We start from the raw sequence: 27,137 nt of genomic DNA on the forward strand, positions 1-27,137 counted from the left end.
ATTATAGGGTTCACCTTTAATCCATCCCAACACATTACAAACACAGGTTGGCTGTGCTGCCAGGGCAGCTCGAGTGACACATCCAGTGCTAAGCCTGCTGGATTTGGGGTGGGGTTTGCCAGAATGCAGGAACACTGCATGGAGAGTTACAGACATCTGTTTTAAAATGAGGTGAGTTGCTCTTGTAACCCTGTGAAGGCTAGCATTGCCATCACCAGCATGCATGCCTGGGCATCGTGTTTGAACCCACAACTCTGCCTTAGCCATCAAGGGTTATCTGAGATGAAGTCTTTCTCTGCTGGGGGGGGAAACTTTTCAAACTGAGCCTCCTGTCTTCTGAGAGCACTACATCCAGCGTGCAGAATAACATCCTGAAGGGTCTAATTTTTTAGCTTTACTCTATTTGCTTCAGTAATGAGCATTTCTTTCAGGCTGTATTAGATTGCTTGCACTAACCCAGGAGGATAAAGGAGTAGAGATTATTTTCTGAATGCTACAAAAGAATTAAACCCTGTAATAATTGTGGGAAATCTCCCTGAAGATTCAACATAACTTTTCATTCTTCTAAACCCCCAAAATTCTGAAAGATCAAAATTATAACCCTTTATTGTACATTTCTGAGGAGTCCAGCCAGAAAGAGTGCATTCTCTTCCCAGAAGATGCTTTCTTTTTTGAGCAAATAGATAAATAGTTAATTTTGTATAAATGGTGTGGAGAGTTTTTTGTTTTGGTTTTTTTACTCCCACATAGAAGGGAAGAGGTGAAATCAGACTTTTTATCCCTAGCTGTAAGCCTGTGAAAACCCCTTGCATACAATCTGTCAAAGTCACACCTGAATCCGGAGCTGCCTGCATTAATTATCAAGTTTTCTATGTGTTAGTGCTAACATATGGCATCTAATTACTACCTCCAAATCGGAAAAGTTGTGCTACTTAGAATTTCAAAATTAATTTTTTTAATTTTCCACTAATAAAATCAATGAAAATAAATTGTAAGATTACTCAGCTACCCTCCTCCCTACTTTAATTTTTTTAAATAGAGAATTTTGTCATTTTCCCTGAGCAGTGATGTTTTGATCCATTTAAGAACATACTGTCTGCAGGATATGTGCCTGAAAGTACTGACTGTGCTCAAATGCAGATCCAAGACATTCAAGCATTTGCAAATTGTGGGATGTTAATTGCCAGAGACAACTTAGAGTCAAGCAGGTGTGTGTAAGTTCTTCAGCATTAGACTGGAGGAACCCCCTTTGTTTGAATAAGGGAAAATGTCCTTAAAAGGATAAATACTGTGAGTGATGAATCTAGTAATGGCGGAGCCTTCAAAGTTGAAACATGCTTTTTTGGCAGAAAATCCTTAACCAAAACTTTCTAGACAGGTTAAAACAACCTGCAGAAAGGTGATCAGACCAGGACACACCACAAAATTCATGATCTGCAAATCTTCAAGAGATGTTATGTTTTTCAACAGAACTTTTCAGAATCCCCCTGGGTAGACAAATTAATTAAATCTGAGGGCAACTCTTGCCCCATCAATTCTAGGTGCTAAAAGCTTGGTGGAAGAGATCAAGATTTGCTTCATCTGCATGACCAGAGAAACGTCTTAGACACATTGTAGGCAGGGAAGGAACCACTGGAACAGACTTCCCAGAGGAGCTGTGGATGCCCCAGCCCTGGAAATGTTCATGGCCAGGAGATGCTCTGAGCAACCTGGTCCAGGTGTGCTGGAGGTGTCCTTTCCATACCCATCTCCCAGTTTCCATGGGGTGAGCTTGGTGTCAAGGGACAAGATTCCTCAGGTGATGCAGACATCTAAGAGCAGGAACAGTGATGGAAAAGGAGGAGCATTTCATCCTGGTAGTCTCTGGCTTGGATGCTCATTCAAAGCTTTTTCACAAGGGATTCAATATGGGGGGCAGGCATTTAATCACACAGCAAATATCGTTCTTTGAAAACTTCTGTAAGTTGATTGAGAGTACCATTCCTTCCTCCTGATGGAACTTGAACAGGTCTATCAATCCTTCATAAACATGTACAAGCTCAGAAGAATTGTACAGTATTCAACTTGTCCTACACATATTTTCACAACAAATTTTTGACCAAGAAAATTTCTTTAACCTGTTTGCAAACTGAGAAACACCACTCTACCCATAAAATTCACCAGTATCCTCCCATGACTCAGAAATCAAAGAGATTTGAGTATTTCTCAAAAGCTCAACCACCACGGATCATGAAAACCAAGATGCCTTGGCATGTCTTTTTTCTTTTCCCTTTTGAACTTGCCAATCTGCTTGAAGAGGTACAGTTTACAGTTTACAGTTGGCATGGATAATATACCTCCTCAGATGGATAGCCTGGAGCATACAGGAAACATGTGCCAAACAAACCTCCACATCCCCCATGCTGCTGTTTTTTCCCTTTCTTGGTCTCCACGCTGCTCACAAACTGTCACCCATTCCATGAACCCCATGCCTACACCCTGCCTTTCTGAGGGGCTGTACCATTATTACCATCATTGTGGTATTAGTTTGCCTCCTATTTTTCCAGTCGATTAAAAAAAAAAAAAAAAGTTCACCACCCCTTGAACATGCCTATCAAAAGTTCCCACACCCTTCAGGAGTCTAAATTTAAAAAGGTGTTTAATTTGACAGTTGGAACCCTGAAAATGACAATTTGTTTTTCCCCAAAAATACAAAGAAAGGCAAGGAAAAAAGAAAAAAAATGAAAAAACCCTTGTGATTTTTTATACTTTGAATAGATGCCAGAAAATAAGAGAGTAATCCCACAGTGCAGACAGGAGTTTCATGCAGATAACCCCAGACTAACAGCAGCAGCCAGGAGCCAACCTACCCTGCTTTCCAAGCAGGCGCTACTTGCAGAGAGACAGAATTTGCACAATTCCCCACAGTGTTTTTTCCAATATGTTCAATCTCCTTCAGAAACACTTCAGGCAATGAACAAGTAACTCACTGGGAGTCAATTCTGACCCATTGACTCTTATTTTTCTAATTTGCCAAGGAAACTGAGGTGAAATTTGTCTTTAAAAGAAGAACTCATGGAGGCCATTCTTAGTTTAGAGAGCTCAGGCCAGCGTTCCTGTGCCTAAAGGATAATTGTGCCCACTGCTAGCACTAAATACTAGGGACTGGAGCTTGGATTCCAACAACAATGTTCTCCTTGACTGCAGTGAGGCCTGAAAAGTTCAGTCCTTCTGCCCATCCAGGTGCCTTGGCCTCTATTCTGAGCACTCAAAGACAGCAAGAAATCACTGCTAAAAAATCTTCGGGAAAATGTTCTTCACCCAGAGGGTGGCTGGGCACTGGAACAGGCTCCCCAGAGCAGTGGTCACAGCACCAGACTGACAGAGGTCAAGGAGCATTTTGACAATGCTCTTAAGAACATGGTGGGACTTTTGGGATTGCCCTGTGCAGGGCCAGGAATTAGACTTACAGAACCCTCATGGATGGATATCCATCCTTTCCAGCTCAAAATATTCAACGATTCTATGATTCCAATCTGACAGAGAACAACCCCTCCCACAAATGGGTGGGGGCTCATATTTCCTGTGCTCTTGGCCACTTTTGTTTGGAAAGTTATCATAATGGGAAACCTAGCATAATGTGAAGTTTTAATTTCCTTCCAAACTTCATAATCCTTGGAGAAGCCTGAAAAAGGGATGCACTACAATTAGCAAAAAAAGAACCCTTAAAAAAGCCTTGCGGAGAGATTTAGAGCCCAATCATAATTTACATTTGCAGGTATGTAGATCTCTAAGTGCACGGCTTCTGCCCTGATTACTAATTAATGAGGTGCAAAGATGCCTGTTGGAGGAACCAGCTCTGATTATGTGGGCCTTAAGGGAAAATGAAGCTCTTGCAATCTAAGAAGGCAGATGATATCTTTAACATATATTTTAGAAAATTACAGGAACAAATCAAGGGGCAAAATAGACACGTATATATTTTTAAAGAATCACACGCTGCCAAGTTGCACTACCATTCGATTATCTTATTTCCCTGAATATATAAACCTAGCATGTTTAATAGATTTAGCTTACCATCTATTTTGCATGTCATATACATCACTTAGGCAGTACCCTAGTATTCCAAATGGATATTACTGTCTTTATGGCATTCATTTTTCAATCGTTTTGAGGAATAAGTATACAGAGAGCTCCAAAGTGGGCTTCCCAGCTCATAATGAAGCATATGATTAAAACCTAAATTTGGCTCAGACACAGAATGGCATCCTTCTGTAAACAGGTAGTTTTGGCAAATGTTTAAGGCCAATCATGTACTTACATAGCGTGTTAACACAAGTATGCCTTTTTGTTTCTCTTATTTTCAATTTCCAGCATTAACATTTTATCTCCATCTTATCAGTCTCAGGTGCTCCCACATTACCTCTGTTAGGAGAACCCAAAGGAAGGATGTATGCAGTGAGATAGGTCAGGACATACAGCAGTTACAAGGAGGACCCTTTCTGAGGACATTTCCTTCCTTCTTTAAAACAGAAGACAAAAGGGAGTTCAGAGCAGCCCAGCACCTTCCCAACATGTCATGTGTAGGGAAACTGCTTATTATATTCACCACAAAAGGAGTAAAGCAAAAACTCTTACAGTGTTTGGCTAACTTTAGTTTAGAGAAAGATGCAATTAAGTAAGAATAAATTAACACATACCATTTGACTTTTCACTGTCTGCGGGTTTCATCTGAATAGGATGATGCATCTAAAAACAAAAATGAAAGAGAGTAAGGCAGGTTGGACAGTCATAGGAAATCAAGAGTGATGTTTTTAATGATGGGCTAAAAAGAGACACGTTTTAATATTAAACATGTTGAAATTATGTAAGTTCAAAATAACACTGTATTATAGGCTTATAGGAAAGAATAAAATGGTAAAGGAGTATTTTATAATGAGGAAGTTTAAAAAAAAATCATTGGGCCCATAGGACTCATATAAATCTTTAATTTGCTGTATCTAGTTTCAGAAGACCTCTAAAGTCACAGCTCTCATTAGTTTATGGCATGCTTGGTTTCTGTTTTACCAACTTTTTTTTTATCTTGAGTTCAACCACTGCCAAAACCAAGATGTAATTTTCAAGTAATTTAAGAACTAGCAAGCATTTCAAACATACTCAGAGGAGTTGAGTTTGACAAATGAACTTTGCTTGTAATTAAAAAACTGTGCTGATTCTTTCAGGACTGAAGAAGAAGAGAATTTGATTCCTAAAACAGGTTCCTATAATTGTTTAGTATCTCATCTTCTTGTTTTAGAATACATTACACATTCATTCATAAAGCTTCAACCACAATGGAATGTTACACCACGTGTAACAGTTCTGGTTTCCATAAAAACTCCAAATCCTGTTTCCTTTTCAACCTCTTCCTCCATTCATGTCCCTCTTACTGCAAAGGAAACCAACCCTTGTATGCAGCATTCTGTGCTGAACATCCCATCTTAGCACACTCTGGTGTGTCCTCAGCTTTCTCTACTCAACGATACTGCTCCCATGCTGAATTGTTGACAGCTGCAATAAAATTTCTACAAATGGTGTTTTTGTTCTTTCAGGAATTATAATACCACAGCAGTTGAGCTCCTCATGATCAGAGTTTTCCACAGGACATTGGTGATATCCAGCCCTGTGGTCGCTGTGGTGTGTTAAGGGAAATTTTATTACAGCTCCTCAAAAGCTTCCAGAACTGACCTCACATTGAGATTCAGCATGGGAGATGTTTAAGCTTGCAAAAGAAAACCCCATTTTTATTTTCTTTCTTGGGCTCTACACAGTTACTGGGATTTGACTGCACAAACCTTCCAGCAGCAGCAGGGCCACTGCCTTTTCTCTCCTCAGTAATTCTTTACCAATTCACGTGAACAGGTGAAAAAATGTATGCTCTTTTTACTTTTGTATCATTTTTCAGTGCAGCGCAGCTGCGTATTGCCTGAAAATGTCAGAGGCAATTCCATTTTTTTAATAAAAGACTGTTATGACAAACTCTGGGAAACAGAAACAGCTGAGCAGGGGAGAACATCCATGCCCTCATATCAAGCATGCTTTCAAAGCTCAGAAACCCACATCTGCATTGCTTTTGGTGAAGTAACTTAACCACCAGGGAAAAAGTTGCTGGATTCTTTAGAAAATATAAAATATTGCTGTGAATATTTCTCTTAGATTTACTCAAAGTCCAGAATGTTCCCTGGCCTTGCAAATCAATGTCTTTCCTGTGCTGCTTGCACAACTCCCCACTGCATCCTAGGGAAAGGCAAAGCCACAAGGTAGATGTGGTTGTCGGGATGCATAAATTTTCTTCAGTTTTAACAATTCTGCTCTCTTTGAATCATTTGTTTCCTAAATGGACTTTAATACCCAGCATTTGTCTGCCACCACTCTTATTAGATCAGTTTTATAGAAAAAAGGGAACTTCGATAGTTCTGTCTCCTTTATTGCTTAAGATTTGTCCTGACATCAACAATACACTGGATACTACAGGAGACTTAAAATTCATGGGAATGTGAGGCAGCATGTCCACTCAGCAACCAGAAACAGAAAGAAAAAAAAAGGGTGTAACTTGCTCCACAAGGCTTTTGCAGGTTACTGATGTCTCTGAGGAGCAATGGAGTGGTGAGAAAATAGAGGAAAGAAAGGCAAGTATTAAAAATTCAGGAATATGCAAGAATATTAGTGAAAAACCCAGCCCAATTTCAAGACTTCTGAATAAAAGCTATTCTAACAACATTAAAAACCTCTCACTTTTCAAACTTCCTGAACCAGAGAAGCCAACTTTAGACCACATTCACATGAAGAAGCTATTTTTGCAGCCCATGGTCACACCAGAAAGATCAGGGTTACCTGACAAACACATTTGCTGCATATCCAAAGTCATCCTCTTCAGTCACGCATCATTACCCCAAGTTCATTAACTCAGTAATCTGGTACATTCACGAAGCAAGATGCAAGATTTAACATGATACTTCAAATGGGTTTTGACTTGATTTCAAAAGCTCCTGCTAAAAACTCATGGTCCAAATTCTCTTCACACCATCAAGCTGAATTTGGGAGAGATGCCATTGTGCTTAAAATTATATCGGTGCAAAACTAATAGAAGATCCAGCTCAGGCCTGGAGAGTTTAAACTGCAGAACACCCCCAGAAAAATAGATGTGATACACAAACCTGGCTTCAGCAAAGAAGAAAGTGGAAAAATACCTTACTGACAGTTTCCTAACATGAGAGGGCTCATGTTGAAGCTTGTTTAACCCTGACCATCACCAATTGATACGTTAACAACCTTTAACACTAGATTCAATAAAACATGCCATTTATAACCTGAAATGGGTTTTACAGAGTCACTGGTTCGCATCTCATTATTAAACTCATTGCTGACCTCTAGAGACAACTGCCGTGACAATACATATTATAAGCTCTCCACCCATAAAATATTTAAAGGTAGGTGTAAAAAAGAAAAGAAAAGAAAAGAATGACTCTCAAAGAAGTGAATAAGAAAATTAAAGGGGCAGAGACAAAAGCTAAATAGGTACTATTCTTTCACTCTACAATGAGCAAAAGAGAAAATAAGCTGTATGTTTTGTATCTTTCTTGTATAACTGCAGGCTATAAAACAACAAAATAGCTGTGCTTTCCCAGGCCCTCCAAAAGATTATAGATGATATAAAACTGTTTCAAATTAGATGCCACTCACTAGAATCATGTCATCTACTGAAATGAAGGATTTTCCGTCTTATCAGAAAGCTGTTATTGTAGCTATACATCACTTATGGATCTCAAGGTAAGTGATTTCTCAGTATGTCATGTTGTCACACAGAACAACAGGAAACATTTTCTTTTTTTCTTGGAGAAAGCTTTGCTTATGAAAATACAGTATTTATGAATGCACATTTACAATTAATAAAGATGCAAGAATAAGAAAAATAGCCTCAGCAAGTAATTTATTAACTTGAACATCATCCTGTGCTTAGCAGACACAGTAAAAGAGAACAACACAGCTCTCAGGCAAATTCTTTCTGAGCATGGGCAGCTTCCCCTGGCAAGCACTGTGCATGGGGATATCAAACCCAGGCTGGAGTATGGGCTGTGATCAACCTCTCCTCATCAATATTACAGAGTTCTACTGAGCACTCTTGTGCAGCAAGTAGGGCATGACCTGCCTTTCCTACAGGCACTCTCTGCCCATTGGTCTCAAAACACACCATGCCACTGTTTTACACTGAGAGCAGGAAAATACCTGTTGCCCAAGGTTGCCAGTGCCTTGTGGCAGTGCTGGCAGCAAATTGGGGGCATCACTGCTGCTTGTGCTGTCACAGAGGCCACCCAAAACCTGGGGCCAAGCACGTCACTGCCTCTCCTTGGGTGCATCCCAAGCAGGGGTGCTGAGGCAGTCCATGGGAATCCAAAAGGCAAAGAAACAATTGTCAAACATGCAACCCTGAAAATCCCCCTGAAATTAATGAGAATCTGGCTGCTGGCTATGTCCAGGGCAGCAGCAGGACAACTCCATGGCTTGGAATTACAATTGAATAGTTATATCTTTGTCCCCCCTCTTTCTCCTGAGTACATCTTGCTGTATGTAAACATAATGCCATTAGAGAAAAAAACACAGCAAAGCAACCCAATGCATCTCAAAGGCATGCAACCTCTCCAGCTTTAGAGCCTCAAAGCCATCTTTTCAACAATAATAACAGTACCTATTTACATTCTTGTCAAAGCCATGTGACATCTGCATGGGAGAAAACAAGCCAGCTAAGAGTCTATTTCTGGCAAAAATATTGCAAGGAAATTAGATTAACCTGGGTGGAATTCTATCTGGGAATTTGGAGTCTGTCGTGGTGATTAAGTCATCATTTCTGTCAGATTACTCTAATCGGCTGTCAAATACGATTCCACAACCCCATCTGTAACTTGGCATCCTCGTTATTCAGTTGATGTTACCTTCTGTATACAAAACAAACAGCAAACAAGGAGGTGTGTGCAGTCTAGCATTTAGCAGAGTCATTAGCTGTGATTACTATTGTGTGGTTGCACATTGCACAAGGCGATCAGCTTGTGGTTTGTTTTGTTTAGTCAGGGGATGCTTCAGGTCAGGTGTAACCTTAAGCCTGAGGTGTCAGGGGTGAATGGGTGAGAACTGTCTCCAGGCGTGGATGAGCATGGGATTGGCACACTACAAGCCACCACTGCATCAACAGCAACTGCTTAAATCACATTTCAGAGTTGTCAATATATTTGCTGGAAAGGCTTTTGGACACCTGCTTTCCATCAATTTTCTGAAGAGAAATGGGCATTCAGATATTCTGGGTAGGCTAAAGACTTCCTCCAAGCAGCAATTTCTGCAAGTGAAGCAAGGTTTGTAGGAGGAGGCAGTTGGCACTCGAAATGGTATGTATTGGCTGCTTTAAGATATTAAACATGAGTATGTTAGTCTTACACGGGACTTCAGTGATTAAAAGCAGGAGATGCCTTTCAGTGAAGATGCAGAAGCTGATGGGCTCATTTTGCTGCAGCTGTGTTGAGTCTGTGAAATTTGGATACCCTCTGAAACTCTGGCCACCTAGACTGAAAAGTCTTTTTTTTTTAAGTTCCATTGCAAAAGCACCTTCAAACATGATTACTACATCTATTAGCAGCTTTTATTGTCCACTCCTGCCACTGTGGATGCACATGCCTTGCTCCAGTCATTCCTTATGCCTTGAGGAAGGAAAACAACTTGGCAAGAAGTGATTTTGAATGCACATCAGACCCACCTTCACCCAGCTCAGTATGGCAGTCAAACACCACCTCCTGCAAGTCCTCTAATGTTAAGCAGAATGTGTCTTTTCACCATCAGAGTTGAGGGATTGTGTGTGGGGAATGTTACCCATGACTCCTCACTCCTTACCATTCCTGTCATCACCTTTACATAATCCTTTAAAGCCATCAGCAGACTTCTAGAGATCTTAGCCCTTTCCAGACTTGTCTGCTTCCTCCCTTCCTTGTCATCTGCTCTGCCTGTAAGTTTCTAGCCATGACCCAACTGAGTTTGTCCCTTCCCTGTCACTCCTACAAACCACATCACAGAGAAACACCACACAAAATGGAGCTAAACCTCCCCCCAAGCAAAGGGTAAATTTGAAGAATTTGGGTTACTTGGGTAACAACCAAACCCAGCAAAAAGCAATAGGATTAAATGATGACAGCTTGCATATGTCTTGCCATTTCTAGCACTCTGGGACTTGCTCCTTGCTAGCATTAATCACTACTGAAGCCAAAGGGGACTTCTTTTGTATTTTCTACATCTCAGAACTGTAAAATGTCAAGAGAGAATGTAGGATAGAGAAGAAGAGACATTAGACCTTAATTAAACCCTAATATTCTTTTTGGGTGAAGGATTATAAATTCTATGACTTTTGGAATCAATAGGAAAACTGAAGGGGAAGGAAATATTAAAAGGAGTAGCAGAGACAGGCTAAGGGCTCAGAAGAAAAACACCTTAAGAGGTACCAGCATGAAAACCAGAGGGAAAAAATTGTTCTTTGCCTAACTCTGGTCTGGAAATGAATTCAAAGCTTTCTCCAAGTTCCTGACCAATTAGTGAGTGCAGTTTAATTAGACCAGTAGTCCAAGGCAAAAATAGGACCAACCAGGTTTCTGAGAACCTCTACTGAGTCTGGAAGTCAGGAGGGAATGTACTGACCTACCAGAAGACTAGGGGAAGAAGAGAAAATACTTCATAAGCACCAGAGGATTAAATAATTTTCAGTGTTTAAGAGACCATTGTTTTTCTGGACTATTTATGTGCAGATATTTCTACACCCCACTCCCTACCCCTCATTTCAGCTTTTAGATCCCCAGTTTTTCCATAGGATCTTTCAGAGGAGCTCTTGAGCACTCATTTCTCACATCTTTTCATTGCCAGCTGTTTTTACTTATTTAAACCCTTGTGACTCACAAGTAATATGAGTTTCCCAGAAGTGAAAGAGGTGTATTTTCCTATCGAAAAGAACTGTTTAGAATGACTCCTCTAGGGTCAAACTAACTTGAATTACACAGTTAATATCTGGCTAGTGCTTCGGGAACTTCTCTGGGAACTGGGGATAATCTCCAAGGCCAAATAAATACTAGTGAATAAGAGGCAAAGGACTGCTCTCTGGATCTTAAATTCAGTGGTGTGGCACAGCTTGCATTTACACAGCTATACTCCTCCTTCCACTCACAACAGGATATCCTGTCCATACTGTCCAGTGGGAACAGTATGCAGCCCATGTTTTTCCCCCAAAAATATGCCCACACACCAGGCAGGAAAGTGTTTCACCAGCACAGGCAGAAATTTGGATTCCCAGTATTGGTTGAAGTCATTCACCTTCGTTTATTCACAGATAAAAGGAGGACAAATGTGCATTTATCACTTAGACTCACAAATAAATGTAAAGCAGTTGCTGTAACTGCCTGAGCCATGGCACAGCTAGAAGATTGTTTGCTGTCATCCTTTCATAAATCCCAATTTAAGGGATTTAAGATGTGTTAGGCATTCATACAATTTTAGTAGTATAAGAATGCGATCTGTTACTTGGCCTCCTAGATTACTGTCAGACATATATACATGCTTTTTTTGCGAGAGAGAGAGAGGGAAGGAAGGAGGAAGAGAGAGAGAAGCAAGAGAAAATGAATATTGCTGGTGGATGCCAAATATAGTTCATGCGGTAATGCATAACATCATTATTTTCTATTTAGAGCACAGAAACAAGCATATAGCTTGCTTAAAACAAGTTGTTTTACCGGAGAACACTGAAACCACTGAAATTCAATGGCTTTTGGAAGCTTTCCAACTCAGTCATTTGCAATCCACTATACTCTGTGGTTTAAATTCAAGTTAAATTAAACATTAGTTAGGGAGACTAAAAACAATGCTGCACTTTAAAATAATAATAACAATATTATTATTATTATTATTATTATTATTAAGTCTTCATCTAGTGATCCCTTTCACAGTCACTCCCACATCCTGCTGTTCCTCTTGTACATTTACTAATTGACCTGTAGCACTCAGTCTCTTAAATGTTGTACCCTCATATAGAAATTAACAAGTTGGATATCTTAAAAGTGACCACTTCCTAGTATACAAATAGCTACTGTTGCTCTTTTAGCAGTTCTCCTCCCTTTATTTAATTCCTTAATTTCTTACCTCTCACACTAATGGCAACAACTTCAGGACACAGGTGATCCAAACAAAGTGAAGATAAAGAAGGGGAGGTATGGCCAAAAATTTTCTCTTCAAAATCACATGGAAAGCAAAGTTATTAACAATCTTTTCTTCAAACAAATGAGCCTTTACAGAACCTATTCAATCCTAAAAATAGACATTAAGTGGGATTCTATAACTTGTTGAGAATAATGCCTTGGGGATATTCTGCATCATCCATGCTTAAAACAAACCCATTAGACATCTGAGCAAAACATCAGATATTATTTTAACAGCAAGAGTTATCCATCTCATCGGCAGCAGCAATAACTTCTGTTGACATTTTGCCAATTGGAGTTTACATGTCAGTGGGGTGGGGCGGGGAGATAACTGAAGTCTCTCTGTGACATTAATTGACTGGGTTTTAACACCCATTCAAGGTGATTGCCAGGGGCAAAAACTGCTGCCCAGGTTTGTGAGCGGAAAATGGAGCGCAGCGAGGCGGCAGCTTGCCCAGTGTCACGCAGGGAAGCATGGCATGGCCTGGAATGATGATCCAGTGGGAGGGAGCCGAACTGTCCGCACTGCACCAGAGCCCAGCTCCTCACGCTCTAATTGATTCCTCCCCTAACACCACTGCGAGGTTCTGGCTGCCGCTATCTCTTTGCAGCAGGAAGATGGGAAAAAGGCATAGAGGCTCCATGTGATGCATCTGGAATTAGTCCACAATTGAAGCCAAGTCTATCACGCCAAAATCTTGTCATTTTATCATCAGGTGTAGGCAAGACATTGTTTAGCAGGCATATTCCACACAAGCAGGGTTATTTTTACAGGACTACTCCCTAGATACCCCATTTGAGAGGCGACATAAGAACCTGGAGCAGTGATCCAGGGCTGCTGGAGGAACCAAGTGCCAGCCAAGCTGTTGTGGCTTTGGGATGTCAGCTAATAACTAATGAAGCCTTGCTGTGCATTGGGTGGACTTGCCCAGCATGACCTAAGACGGCAGGACTCAATTCCCAGCATGACACAAGCCTTCCAGTCAGTGTCCCACTGGACATGACTCAAGTGTTCTGAAGATGTACTTTCTTCCATCTCCCCTGATGGGCGTTTTTTTCCAGAAGTCAACAGGAGATTGAGACTTTAAAGGAGATTGAGACTTTCCCTTCAAAACTAAGAACACCCCCTCCTCCTATATTAGTATTTGGAAAACAGAGCCAGAGCAAAGCCAAAACATGCTACCTATTAAGTAATCTTCTACATAAAGTCTTCCCATGGGAATGACAGAGAGGTCCCTCATCCATCTCAAAAGGAGAAGGCAGCAGAGACTTGTTCTTTCTTGAGTGGTCTGCAAAGGCAGATTTCACATTTCTCCCAGATCCCCCACTTAGGGAGCACTGACTCCTGGGGGCATATTCAGGGAATTTTTCCCTTCTCAGAATCTGTGAAAACTCAAGAAGAAATCCCCATTTTAAAAAGACTTTTCATGCTACCAAATGAAAATATTCAAGTAGCTCAGTCTGTGGTCACCATTTTAGGGTGTTAATGCTCAAGCTTGGTCCACAGGAAACCCCTCCCTTTCTACATAAATCCCTCTGATTCCACATCAACTTCTAGGATAATTTTTAGAAATTTGTTAAGAAAACAAAGCAATCCTCTACCCTGTCCTTCTTCTTCCCCCAAAACCCAGTCCCAACCAAAAAGAAAATAACATTTCTTTCTGGATATCAATAACTGTGAAGAAATTTAGTTTAAATCATAGGTTTTTAAAAACATGCAATGACTTTTTTAATGCAAAACACAAGCTCAGTTCTGAGAGAGGCCAAAGTGACCAGGATATAAAATGCTTGTTTTGCATGAGTTTTATTTTAATACTTACGCTGTTCTGTGCTTGTTTGTTCTCCTTGGTGAACTATGCTCTGGGAAAACACCATGTGATTATCCTCATCAATATCCCCTACCTTTGCCAAGCTGGAATTCAGGAGATAACCCTTTAAAAGGAATGACTAGCGACAGCAACATTTCAGAAAGGCAAGAAAGCATAGTCAGGGGCTGCTCTGTTTCTTTCACAGTGTTATCTCATCTACACTTCTTAATTTTTTGCTTTCATTCAGTAAGAGAGAAACCAGTCTCAGCCACTCCCTCAGTTTCACATCACAGATTTTTCTGTTCATTTGCTAAGTGGATCTTCTGCCTGACTCTTTCTGCAGCATGGAAGGTCACCTTGATTCAACAACGCTCTTGGGCTCCTCTTCTGACAGAAACTAGAGTCTATTATTTTGTACAAAATTCAAATTCTAGGCTATTGGATTTTTTATTTTTTTTTTATGTAAAGCTTTTCTAAAGTTCTGTTGGAAAGCTCTCCTATTTGCATTACAATGGATCAGCAAGAACATCTTATAGCTAAAAAGTGTGATTGAGGTAAGTCTAAAATAAGCCCCAAAAGCATCAAAATTATAAAATCTATTTAAATACTACCTTTTAAATTAGAGCAAAGGCTACAATATATAGATAAAGTTGGCCCTGATGATGTGGGGCTGCTGCTGTTTTCACTTTTCATTTCGTAAAGGTACAGAGGACTTCTGCGTCCAGAATACATGTCTCGATTCACAATTCTCTCCTCCCCAGAAGGCAGAGGGGCAGTCAAATTCCTCTCTGTTACCAAACACAGACCAATCCAGATTTCTTCAAAGGTCAGACATGAGCCCCAAACTACTTGTCAACACTCATGCCTCTAAATATTGCAGGGCATAGCCAAAGCATTCAGGTAGAAAAGAAGTTTTGAATGAAGATGTCAAAAATCCTACTCTCCTGACTGAGATCAGCTAGGGTAAGTAGTACGGTTTTATTGTTGAACTAGCAGAGCCATAATATTTTATGCCAAATGAGGATATGGTTCATAAATTCTATTTAAGCTCTCCATGAGCTGAAGTTAGAGGAATTTTCCACGACTATCCAGTATCAGCATCCAAACTCTCAATGTTATGCCAATAGTCTGCACTGGCGAAATAATCTGGCTGTGGAGAGAGAATGAAAAAGATAGCTCGATATTCAATCCATCTATGAAAACAGAACAATACTGCCACAGCACACAAAAACACACACTGTCCACATGAAAATATGAATGCTTAGTTGTGTATACATACAGTTACAAACACCAGTAAGAGTCACATTGTGCAACCATGTTATTTTTAACCACCCTTCATATGAACTCATTCTCTTTAATTTTTTAGCATCTCTGTAGCTAATGTACTCTGCCAATGCTTTCTTTGGGATACGGAAAGGGGTTTGCATTCAAACTAAACAAGCACTATATATTTATAATGCTACTTTTCAGGAATTCTAATGCATTTGAATATTTCTGTCAATAGGTGCTTTGGAAAGTGAAACAAACAAAAAATTAATGGACAATATTAGCAGAAACATATGTTTTTGAAGAATGAGTCAGTTCCAGCTGGCTGTAGTGTTTGGACCAAGCTGTTATTAAGATTTCATTAGTAAAAGGGACAGTGCTAGGAAGAGTAAAGCCAAAATCAACCTGCCTCCACCCATCTGCAGAGCTCCAAACCAGCATCTGATCCAAAGCATAACCTTAATGCCTGTGTCCAGAAACTGGGCCCCTTGATTTTCTTGAAAAAAAGCAACAACACAATTTAGTGACTGTAAGCATCAGTATGTGAAAACTTGTCTTCTTTTCCTTATTCTTTACTGCTACTGTACTCAATTAGAAATTTTCTCTGTCCATGCCCTGTGAGTAACATCTTTATGTGCAACTCGCCTAAAGGTCAAGGAAATCTATTTGCAGGGATGGCTTCAGGTGGAACAGCTGGAGGCCACAAAGAACTATAAAGAAGGTCCTCTGATAAAACCAACTGAGCTAAAAACTCTTGCATCATTCATTCTACCTGCTCCAAAGGTAGCATTTAGAGCTACTGGGAAGTTTTGAACTCCTGTTTCTTCAGCATATGCTACCTTTTCTGAGAGAGGCTAATGCAGCCTGAGGGATGTTGCAGTGTCAGTGAAGCTATAGCAAAGGGCAAGGAAAGCGCAGGGAAAGAGGAATGGGTGCAGTAAAGAAATTTTCCCCACGTCACACCCTCTATTTTTGGCTCTCATGTCAACAGGGAGGAAGATAAGTAGCAGACAATGAGGGCTGTCAGCTACCAGGTCACTTTTAAACTGGGATAAATCCATGTCATTCTTTGCAAAATGAACAGGGTCACAAGAGGCAAGGGACACGCCTGCCTGAGCAACCCTCAGAGCCCTCCAGACACAAGTATATAAGCACAGCACTTAGACTGACTGTAGCTCTTACTTAGCAAGATCTTTCTTTTTGGTTAATCATATATTTTTGTACAAATAGGAGGATTCTATATTTACCCAGCATAGCAATTTCTTTCACTTCTTAGCAATCGGAGAAATGAGAGATGAAAAAATCCAGCAGCTCATCTCGAACGACTTAATGCCAATACAGGATTACTGCCTATCCCTTATTTTCTAATACTTTCCGACCCCAAATGCCCATAAGGACTGGGATTTAACTTTGTATCCTTTAGATTATTCTAATTGAACAGATACTGGGTATTTTTTTCCTGATACTTCATCTAAGCTATATTTCACCTCTTATGATGGTAAATCCTTGGTTCTGTGTACAGCCAAAAACAATTCCCATTTGTCACTGGCATTTGGGCAGTATTTGGCCATGGAGGAAATAAATGCACCATCTTCATTGAGGCTGCTGTGGATACTGGGTGAGGTGCTCCCATAACAGCACTAATCCTTCTCTGTATTCTCTGCAATATTTAAAATGAATATACTTTATAGTAACACAGCACATTTCCCTCTAAGGTATTGTCAGGAATTTGTCACAAAACAATATTAGTTGCTGTCTGGTGGGTACTTGCTCAAGTGATGGTCTAGAAAACAAACTCCCTTCAATTATTTGAGCCATTCACAGCTGAATGGAAATACAAAGGTGTCATATCCCTCACATCTCTGCAGGAGGCTGCAATCTCTCTGAGTGATCCTGGCAGCAGTAAGGAACACTGAGTGTTGTGTTTTCATGGTGGAATTAGGAGCTTCACTTGTGGAGGTAACAGATTTTCAGTTCATAGGATCATAGAAAGGTTTGGGTTGGAAGAGACCTTAAGGCTCATCTCGTTCCAACACCCCTGCCACAGACAGAGGCACCTTCCACTAGACCAGGTTGTTCAAAGTTCTTAGTTTAATCTTATCCTCTGATTAGTGTCTTATTTTCCACAATCTTACTTTCTTCAACCCACAATCCTATGTTCTCTATCTTGAAATCAGTGATAAGCCTCTATTCATACTTTCTTAGAGATCATTACAGACTTCTAATTACTCCTTTCAGTCACAAGCTTCTCTTTTAGTTTCTTTCTCTGCTTTTTCCCTGTGTTTCTCCTTCAGAAGAGAAAATTTCCACTCACTACAACTTGTAATGGCCGCAAGTGGGAATGGGTGAGCATTTCTAGGATGAATGATTGAGGCAGTGTATTAATGTGATTCCCTGACACATTGTAAATTCCATTTGCAAAGAAGCAAAGTTCCTTATTTTAAGCCCTTCTTGCATATCCCTCCCCCCTCGATGGCAGATAGACCATCTCCGAGTTACAATGGGGCGAGAGCTGGGATTGACTGCAGACTGTTTTAATGCCACTCTTAATGACAACTTGTGAAGATTAGGAAGTTGTCAGAATCAGATATCAGCAAAAGCTCCAGCTTGCTTTGTGAAGTCAGTCTGAATTAATTAATGGGTAGCTTTCCTTTGATATCGCTTTGATATTTGGCTGCAGCTGGATAAAAATCAACCACAAAGGAAGCTACATTTTGTTTACCACTGCTTAAGACTCTGTTTAGCTCAATGTGATTTTTTTTTTCTTTTTGCAGTTTTTACTTTTTTAACTTCCCTGGCACAAGGCAATAGATACAGACTTTTTGTTAATAAATGGAGTTATGATGGCATCTTTTTTAATGACTGTTTCTCTCTGCTCCTGCAGATAGTCAGGCTACCCTCTGGTAGCAAAGCCATTACTGATTTCAGCTAAGCTGAAGGAGAAAAGATAGACCATTCCAAAAGTGAGACAAATAGTAGCTTTCTCCCTCTGTTAGTGCTTTTCCTGTTAAAAGGTATTTGACACTTTAATTGTAGAATCATAAAATCAAAGGATCATTGAATCATAGAAAGGTTTGGGTTGGAGGAGACCTTAAGGACCATTCAAGCTTCCATCTCCTGCCATGGGTAGGGACACCTTCCACTAGACCAGGTCTGCCCAAGCCTTGTTCAACCTTCCACTAGACCAGGTCTGTCAAGCCTTGTACACTTCCAGCTTCTCTGGGAAACCTGTGCCAGGGCCTCTGTACCCTCACAGTAAAGAATTTCTTCCTTAAGTCTAATCTAAACTTACTCTCTTTCAGTTTAAACCCATTCCCCTGTGTCTTGTCAATAATATTTGCTCTCTGCTTTAGAGGGCGCTGACCACTCCACACACTGACAGCCTAAAACAAGCTCTGCAACTACACGTCCTCCATGTGTTTCCAGGGTGGGAATTCACAGTCCATTTGAGCATCTCGAAAGGATTTGAATGTTTACCAAGACAATCAGATGGACACGTCTGTACCCCCAGACTGGTGCTTGCACCCAAATGATTCCCCATGTACTCCTGGCAGCCCCAGTGGCCCTGCTGACCAGAGGAGAAAGGATTTCTCTGCACAGCACAGGGCAAGAGCAGACAAAAAAAAAAGTGGCTCTTCCAACTAAGCTGATGAAGACGACAATTTCTTCCAGAGAATGAGCAAAAAATAAATTATGTCTCTGAATCTAGGAAGAGCGCTTCTAATTAGGCAGAATAGGATTGTCCAAAGTGTGTTATTAGAGCAGGAGACTCAATCAGACCACCCAGTTTCACCTGTTTTTTGTAGTATTATGGGGTTTTTGAGCACCACAGAGAAGACAGAACTTCTGTTTTCTCTCTTATCATGTACACTGTCCCATTCAGCAGTACAGTGCACCTGCCCAGTGGGATTCATTACCTGACTGCGATGGGGGAAACTGGCTGGGGCTACTTGAGCTTCCTGCACCACCACAGGAGTGCAAACACACAATTAGCCAGCACTGCATCCCTTCAACAGCAATGGACCACAGAGCAGAGGTGTTTGAAGGAAGCAGCCCAGCTCATAGGGTTGGACACAACTGCAGGAAGATGTTGAACAGACACTCTCATATTCTCTCTAATACAAACATGCCATGAGGCCTGGCTCCTTAGTCATAACATAACTCAGATGCACAGGTGTCTAACACTGCTATCAAGGCAGGTAAATGGCATCCAAGGGCACCTCTAATGATGTTGCTTCCTGATGCCTGCAACTCTTTTCATGATTTTCCTTTCTAATTTCACTATTGTAGGAGTAGTCAGACAGCTAGGAAGGCTCCCTGAACCAGCTTTTCATTACGAAGACAATTTTAATAGCTCGTGTCGTGCTGTTAATGAGGCTGACTGAAGCACCTGTACTTTCTGTTCCAGATAGCAGAAAACAGCTAACACCAGCAGGAGGATAAATAGCTGTTTAAGAGAGTGCCTGGGCTATTGTCCTTAGCTAAGCACCCCACCTAAATCTTGGTGAGCTTTGCAATACCCTGGAGTACTCCAGTGATGGCCTCTTGATTTTCTTCAGAGATTTTGATTCTGAAGTGCACAGCAAAAGGTTCTCCAAGTCAGTGATTTTTGGGTACTCAGCTTAAAAGTGATATCCTGTGAACTGATCCTCCACCCTCACCGAATAAGATGTTCTAAGTTGGACAAAAAGGTCCAGAGGGATTTTACAGTGATGACCTCAACTGGTCAAAGTTATGGAAACCAGAGGTAAATCCCAGTATCACACGCCAGAATGGTTTGGCCTTTAGGGGATGAGCTTCACATTAGTAAATTTTTCTGAAGTCAAGCCATTATTATGCATTACTTACTTTCCATCCCAATATTATTAGACTGCAAAACAGTGAAAAAAACCCCAAAACCTGAACTACTCCAAGAGTTCTTTTAAAAAAAAAAACTAGTGTGCATCTAACTGCTTTTGCAGCTGGGCCAATGTGCTCCTGCTTCCCAGAAGGAAAAGAAACAACCTGATATGGATGTTTAGGATCTAAAACAGCTCACTGAGGCCCATGCCCTGTGCAGCTGTGCACCCTCCTGACATACCAGAGGTCATCACCCCCTCCCATCCCAGGTAAGGTAGGTCAAGGTTTAGTCACCTTGTCTCAGTGCCTCAGCACAGCATCTTCCTGCACTCCTCTGTTCTTGGAGAGTCTCTTCAAAATGTTTGAACAAAATTCTTACTACAGCATGAACTCATATCCAGATATCACAGTACCTGAGTCACTGCCCTCAGTACCAGGCAACCAAGTGCTGTTCCTTGCTTTCTCTCCCTTCCATCAGAACCTGATACTTTCAAACAGCTGGAACAGCTTCAAGAGGAGAAATGGTGATCCTAATCTTAACTAAGTTCAGTGGTGAAGGCTCTGTTAGGTCAATCCAAGCTAAATCATTTCAATAAACAAGGCAGAGAGGATATGAACTGTATTCTCCATGCATGCCGGAAAGTTATCCTAATGATGAGGTTGTGAATTTGGTGAAGGCAAATTTGACCTTCTACCCCTCAATGAGAAAAAGGGAAAATATAATTATGAACTAAATGTTTTGCTCAGTTTAGAGAAGCTATTTTCACTTGGTGAAAATTTCCCTCTCCCTACCTCTGCACAACGCTCACCATTCTCCCATTAAGCTGCAAGTTCAGCTATTTACAGAGATTTCACTGGGTTCCTAAGTCACTTTTTTCCATTTCATAAATCTGGGGCTGGTGATCCATTCTGTGTTTCACAGAAATGGTAGGTGTAAACTCAACTTTTCTGCTAAGGTATCTGAACTTAGTACAAATACACATTTCCACTGAAGTGGCAGTCAGTACAACATTTTTTTTTGAGAAGCAGGGGTAGAAGTGGTATTTTTGAATAGAAACAAATACCCACATGTCTTCTGGGCTGGGCAAAGTGTATCATTAAGTGGGTTCCTTAGCACAGTATTTTAAAGGAAGGAATGGGCCAGATTAGCTTTCTCAACATAATTCAATGTCTTATAGTTCACTTCCTAGGAAAAGATGCTCCCTGGGAATTCTCCTCTTTCCCATCTGGTTATTTTTATCACTTAAGCAGTTCTATACTCTTTGGATCCTTCATTAAACAGCATTTGGCCATGCTATATGGGTACTGAATTAGTTTAATTTGTCATCATAAATCAATCACTGCAAAACCTTAACTAAGTTAATTGCTCTTTGAATTCCCTTTCTGTTTGTCAAAATCTCTCAGAGTCACTGATATATCATATTCAGGCTATTATTCAAATCATAGTGGATGATTACCTTTTTATTACAGGTAATTTTTACATAATGTTCATACAGTACTGACAAACCATAAGGCTTAAAACAGAGAAGGGAACTGGATATTACTGAACTACTCCAGAAAGGAGTGTTGGGATAGTCATTAGAAAGGAGTTCATGATGTAAAGCGAAAACCAGAAATACATTTGGGTTTTTTGGCTTCTTGTTGGACAAATAGTATTTTATCAGCAAGTGAATGAGGTTTCACAGTATGTCATCATGGGTGCCTGCATTTTGGACCAGATTATTCTGATTATTATTTTTCTTATTCAACATCCCTAAGTGGACTTTGTGGTTTCCTTACAGCCAGTATACAACCTGTGCGCAAAGTACTCTTTAAGCCAGCCCTGCTTTCCTGTGATGTAAAAAATGTTTAATAAAATCAGTAGTGATTTTTACAATGCAAAAATTAAAAATGTTTTCCTTGACAACATCTGGCAAAAAAGGAAGCCATGAATATTTTAGAAAAACAGTTCCTACAAACTCCACTTTGCTGTTAAAATACTAAGAGCTTTCTCTAAAATGGTATTTCTTCCTTGTTAAACCCTTAATCAAATCAATTCATACAGCTAATGTCCTAATTTCATGCCAGAACTTCAATACAAAAAGTTTGCTGCTACTTGGAATATGTATATCCCACTTGAAATAAGAACCACGTAAAGCATGATTCTGTTAAAAGCATGGGGGTGCAGTGTGGGCTGTTAATTATTCTTGTGATAAAGTTAGATAGAAGGATATATAAAAAAAATGTACATAAAGACAAAAAATAACCCTTACCATGTCCAATAAGTCTAAGTTCAAACACAGAACAAAGACTCCAAAGAGGTCTAGGTGTAGATTTTACAAATGGATGCCCATTGCTTTCTGACTTCAAATTGCCTCTGCATGACATTAAAGGTGCATTTATTCAGCTATTTGGCTCCAAGATCCAACCAATATATAGTGCTCTTGTGTTACCTATCTGCACTTAACCCTTGCCAGGAAATCCTGCCAGGTTCACTTGTCAGCAAAACAGAGAACATTCTGTTTTAAAAATAAAGTATGTTAAATTGAAAACAAAGAACAAATGTCAGTGCCATGACGGCAGTTAAAGCAGTTCCTGAATACAGCTCTTGGAGGTTTGCCCTCTATACAAAAGCCAATTTTCACTAAGCAGCAAATTAGAGCATGGGGGAACCAAGATTATTACATCTAACTGAAGGTACAGAATAAATTCAGATGGGTGGAATTTATTGGATTACTCTGTTTAGGGAATAGAAGTTAAACACCTCTAACGAAGCCATGAGATTCTTAATGAAGATGAGACTAGTTAAGGCCTCAGTTCTACATCTCATCCCAAAGAAGCCCATTTCTAAGATCATTATTACATTCAAATTGAGGTTTTCCCTTTTCTCCCTTCTGCCTTTTAAAACAAAATCCAAATGAACACTCCAAGAAAACCTGTCTCTAAGCTGAATAATATAAACCACATCCTTATGAGCTGAGAGGGTATCAGCAACCTGCTCTCATGCTATGTTTGAAAAGACACGTCTGAAAATTCATGCTGTTCATTTGCAAGACATAAAAGCTACTTGTGATGCCAGCACCAAGTAAACAGAAGAGAACCGTCCCTGTTCCGTTGATCTGTATCATACATCATAACAATATGTCTGTATTTCTCAAACACTGCATATCTGCTTCTCTGCCTAGTAGCAATCGTACATAACAAGTGATATCTAAATACATATTTCAGGAAAGATAAAAGCCCCAATATATGACAAGGAATATTATGACTAACAGAGAGATTATATTAATCATGAATAAAAAGATGATGTTTGATCCTACTTGTGCAGAAAGTTTTTAAAATTTGTTTTAAAAAATCTTTTAAATGAATTTCTATCCTCAAGGAAAATGATTAAAACCAGAAAAGCCTTGAGATGTCAGCTGGTGACATGTTTTTCTTCTTTATCTTTCTTTTTTTGTTGTTGTTGCTGTGAAAAAAAAATAAATCTGAGAGAATACAGCAAAGTGCATCATTAACTTCTTATTAATTTTATAATACAAAGGCAATTCAGTTAAAATAGTAGTGCTGCAACTTTAAATTACAGAACTAGCTTGGTATTTAATGAGAGATTTAGCACAGCGGGGTTTCTGTTAAATTAAGTTGTGCCTTCACATCACAGTGGGAAAACAGGTGTATATTGGTTTAGAATTATGGAAATGTTGACTAATTCCAAGGCTTGTAATCAAACAGCAAGGCACCCTGCAATATTTTCTTCCAAGATTCTGCATTAATCATTTATGTCTGGTCTTATTTTCTTCATGTCCACTAAAAGGGTGCAGCTCAAAGGAGCAGATCAAGCACTGGTGTTTTCATGTCTCTGTTAAGGATGAGGTCCAGGCAAAAAGCAGAGATAGAGACATAGCACTGCAGGCTTTGCTCAAAAAGCTACTTAAATTAAACTGCACATGCAGCCTTGGAAGGGGCATAAATTTCACACTAAACCCACACTTTTTTGGCTTCACCGGTGCTGATCCAAAACCTGCTTACTGAGCTACATGGAGCAAGTCTGCATTTAAGAAATGAAGAGACTAAACCCAGAAATAATCTAGGCTCTATCAATAATGAGCACAGAGCTATTCTCCTCCACACCTCTGCAGCAGTGCAGGTTACACCTGAGTGCAGGTAAAACACAGATGAGTTCCAACAGCCACAGCATCCCTGCAGCCCCCTGCTCCTGCCTCTGCCAGGTTTCCTTACCTTACACTAATAAATCACCTGCCTTTGCCTCAGATTTTCTTCCTGGGCCATTTAAGGATGCCTTATCCCATGCATGGTGGTATGACAGCAAAAGGGGAAGGCACGGACTCTTGTTTCCAGGAGACACCTTATTGCTGAACCTCCTACTGGCCATACCTCGCTTACTGGAAGCAAGCTGACACTTGATGCCCAAATGAACCTGATCCAAATTCATCCCTTGTTGTAGCTCTGACAGAAGATTGCTTCCATTTGCTCTGAGACTATTTTACACACGGAACTATCCACTACTGATCCCTGCTTGTTTGGTAAAAGCTGCTTAGCAGGCAGGAGGAACACCACAGAAATTGCTAAAATTTATATAGGAGAACCCTGCTAACGTGAAGCATTTCCAGCACATGGGTCACAACTCTAAAGTGTGCTTAAATGAAGTTATTTTGGGAATGCACAGATGCGGCATAACAGTACCCCCATATATGCTGAATGTCAGCATACTGCATGTGCAAAATATAGAATCTGTCATAGAATATATGCTGAATCATTCTGAAAGACAAGTAGTAGAAATGTATTCAAGTTGCTTCTCTTTGTTAGAGGCTTCCCTTTAAAAAAGAAGGTATAACAACTTATCTCATAGTAAAATCTAAACATCTCTGGCTGTATCAGGAGTATTTTTAAAGCCAAGGCCTCAGTCATGGAAATGCAATTTCCACATATCCTTAAAAGAAAACTTTATAACCTCACAGTCAGGACAGGAAAAAACAGCTTGGAAAGATAAATCTTAAATGACAAAGAGCTAGAGAGGGCTTTAGAAATTTTTTTTTTTTTTTAACCTTATTTTAAAAGCATCGAAACACTAGCATCTTTAACTGCTGCCTGCTCATTAGCTGTGCAAAAGTGGGGGAGAAAATAATGCCCTGCTCAAGTAAGATGCAATGCAGAGCTGAGCCAGCTTTGTCACCTGTACATGGGGAAGTCAGAGAGGGAATCCGCCCCTCCAAGTCACCCACTGGGATAAATAAGATCTCTCAAAACACAGCAAGCAGCTTGGGGGACTCAGGGAAGAACAAAGAAAAGTAAAAGCAGCTGAGGGAGCTGTATTTGTTTAGCCTGGAGAAAAGGAGGCTTGGGGTGACCTTATCACCCTCTTCAGCTCCCTGACAGGAGGCTGTAACCAGGTGGGGGTCAGGCTTTGCCCCCAGGCAATCAGTGACAGGATGAGAAGACATGTCCTCAAGCTGTACCAGGGGAGGTTCAGGTTGGACATCAGAATGAATGTCTTCACTGAAAGGGTGGTCAAGCATTGGAACAGGCTGTCCAAGGAAGTGGTGGAGTCATCATTTTTAGAAGTGTAAAAAAAAAACCAACCTGGATGTGGCACTTAGGGCTGTGATTTAATAGACATGGGGGTTTTTGGTCAAAGGTACTCAATGATCCTGGAGGTCTTTTCCAACATTTATGACTCCCTGATTGTATGATTCTAAACAGAGTCTGTCTAATTCTAAGGGGGGTGATGGGTAGATCTTGTGGTAGAGCTTGAGGGATGCTATCTGGGCAGGGTGCTGCTCCAGCAGCTTGGGATACCTCCATCCTACCCAGCCAGTCCACACAGCCATTTGACTCAAAGCATGATGGAGAGCAATTACTCAGTGAGTTGGTTTAGGTGCAACATTGAATGAGGTTAGAGAGTTCTCATCCAAGGGCTCAGCATTTTCTGGCACTGGGGATGGAAACCAACAACTGGGGTTGCAGAGCCAGAGGGTGCTGAAATTCAGCCTGAGCTCCAAAGAGGACTCAAAAGGAATTGTTCCTCAGAGCCTTCCTTTCTCTCTCGAGGATGGCACATCCGTCCTCTACACCCTCAAGTGCCAAGACTCCCACTGGGAGGCTTGTGAAGTCTTGATACTGTCCCTTGCAAGGACCAGTTGCTGGAAAACATCATTTGAAGTGCCACAACTTCTCTCTCCTGTTTTCCTGTGGATGGCCTACCTTTGCAGATTTCCTACCACCATTCAATGCCATGAAGCATTTTCATTGCAAATGACAGAGGACTCCCATTTTACCTTTGGCAGGGCTCACAGGTAACTGTCCCATGACAGCACCTCTGTACACCGGTCATTTCCATGATGCATGAGGTGGCTTTCCTAATAGAAAATCACTTGCACAAAGTGAACTGGACAGATATAATTTTTCAAACACAGAGTGTCCAATTTTACACACAACACATAGGAACTAAGGGAGATATTGGCTATATAACTGTCAGTCCAGGCAATGCTCTATTTATTTACACAGTGTATTTATTTATTTTCATGTCTGTAACCATACACTACAAACATATACTTGAACACTTCTCCCGAATCAAGAGGGATATATCTCCATCCTTTATATTTTTTCTCTTCCATCCTCAAAGTATTCAGCAGAAGAAATGAAAATGGTGGTACAAGATTTCAGAGTTAAGACATGCAATTACCAGTGATATACTTCTCTCTAACCCTGTAATTTAAATATAAAATACCAGAGGAAAATGCAAGGTACCGTTTGTACAACACAACCACAACTATTTGGAACACTGGTGCCAGTGGGAGCAGGTGGTGAGGAGAGGTGATGTCAGGAGACAGGATGACTCTGCGCAAGCAGCTATGTGGTACCACACTCCACAACACCCTGAGATATGCAGGTTGTTTACAAACCATGTGGATAAAGGCTGCATTTAACAAAGTTTGGCTGTGTTTTGTCTTTTCCTCTTCTCTCCCTTTTCAAGCATGAAGCCCCAGTGGTGAAG

The 27,137-nt window shown here is 40.5% G+C and overlaps 1 protein-coding gene across 13 annotated transcripts in view; it reads right to left on the reverse strand.

The window, feature by feature from the left end:
• Positions 1-27,137, reverse strand: part of CELF2 (CUGBP Elav-like family member 2) — a 541,755-nt gene that overhangs the window by 70,646 nt on the left and 443,972 nt on the right. For all 13 annotated transcript variants that reach the window (XM_088055373.1, XM_088055372.1, XM_088055374.1 and 10 more), the window contains one exon: positions 4,680-4,728. In XM_088055373.1, coding sequence (XP_087911499.1) covers positions 4,680-4,728 — 49 coding nt within the window. The remainder of the gene's footprint in view (positions 1-4,679; positions 4,729-27,137) is intronic.

The sequence above is a fragment of the Pseudopodoces humilis genome, chromosome 5, assembly GCF_049639895.1.
Source record: "Pseudopodoces humilis isolate 2021_Gansu_Grassland_sample_001 chromosome 5, ASM4963989v1, whole genome shotgun sequence".
Lineage (NCBI taxonomy): Eukaryota > Metazoa > Chordata > Aves > Passeriformes > Paridae > Pseudopodoces > Pseudopodoces humilis.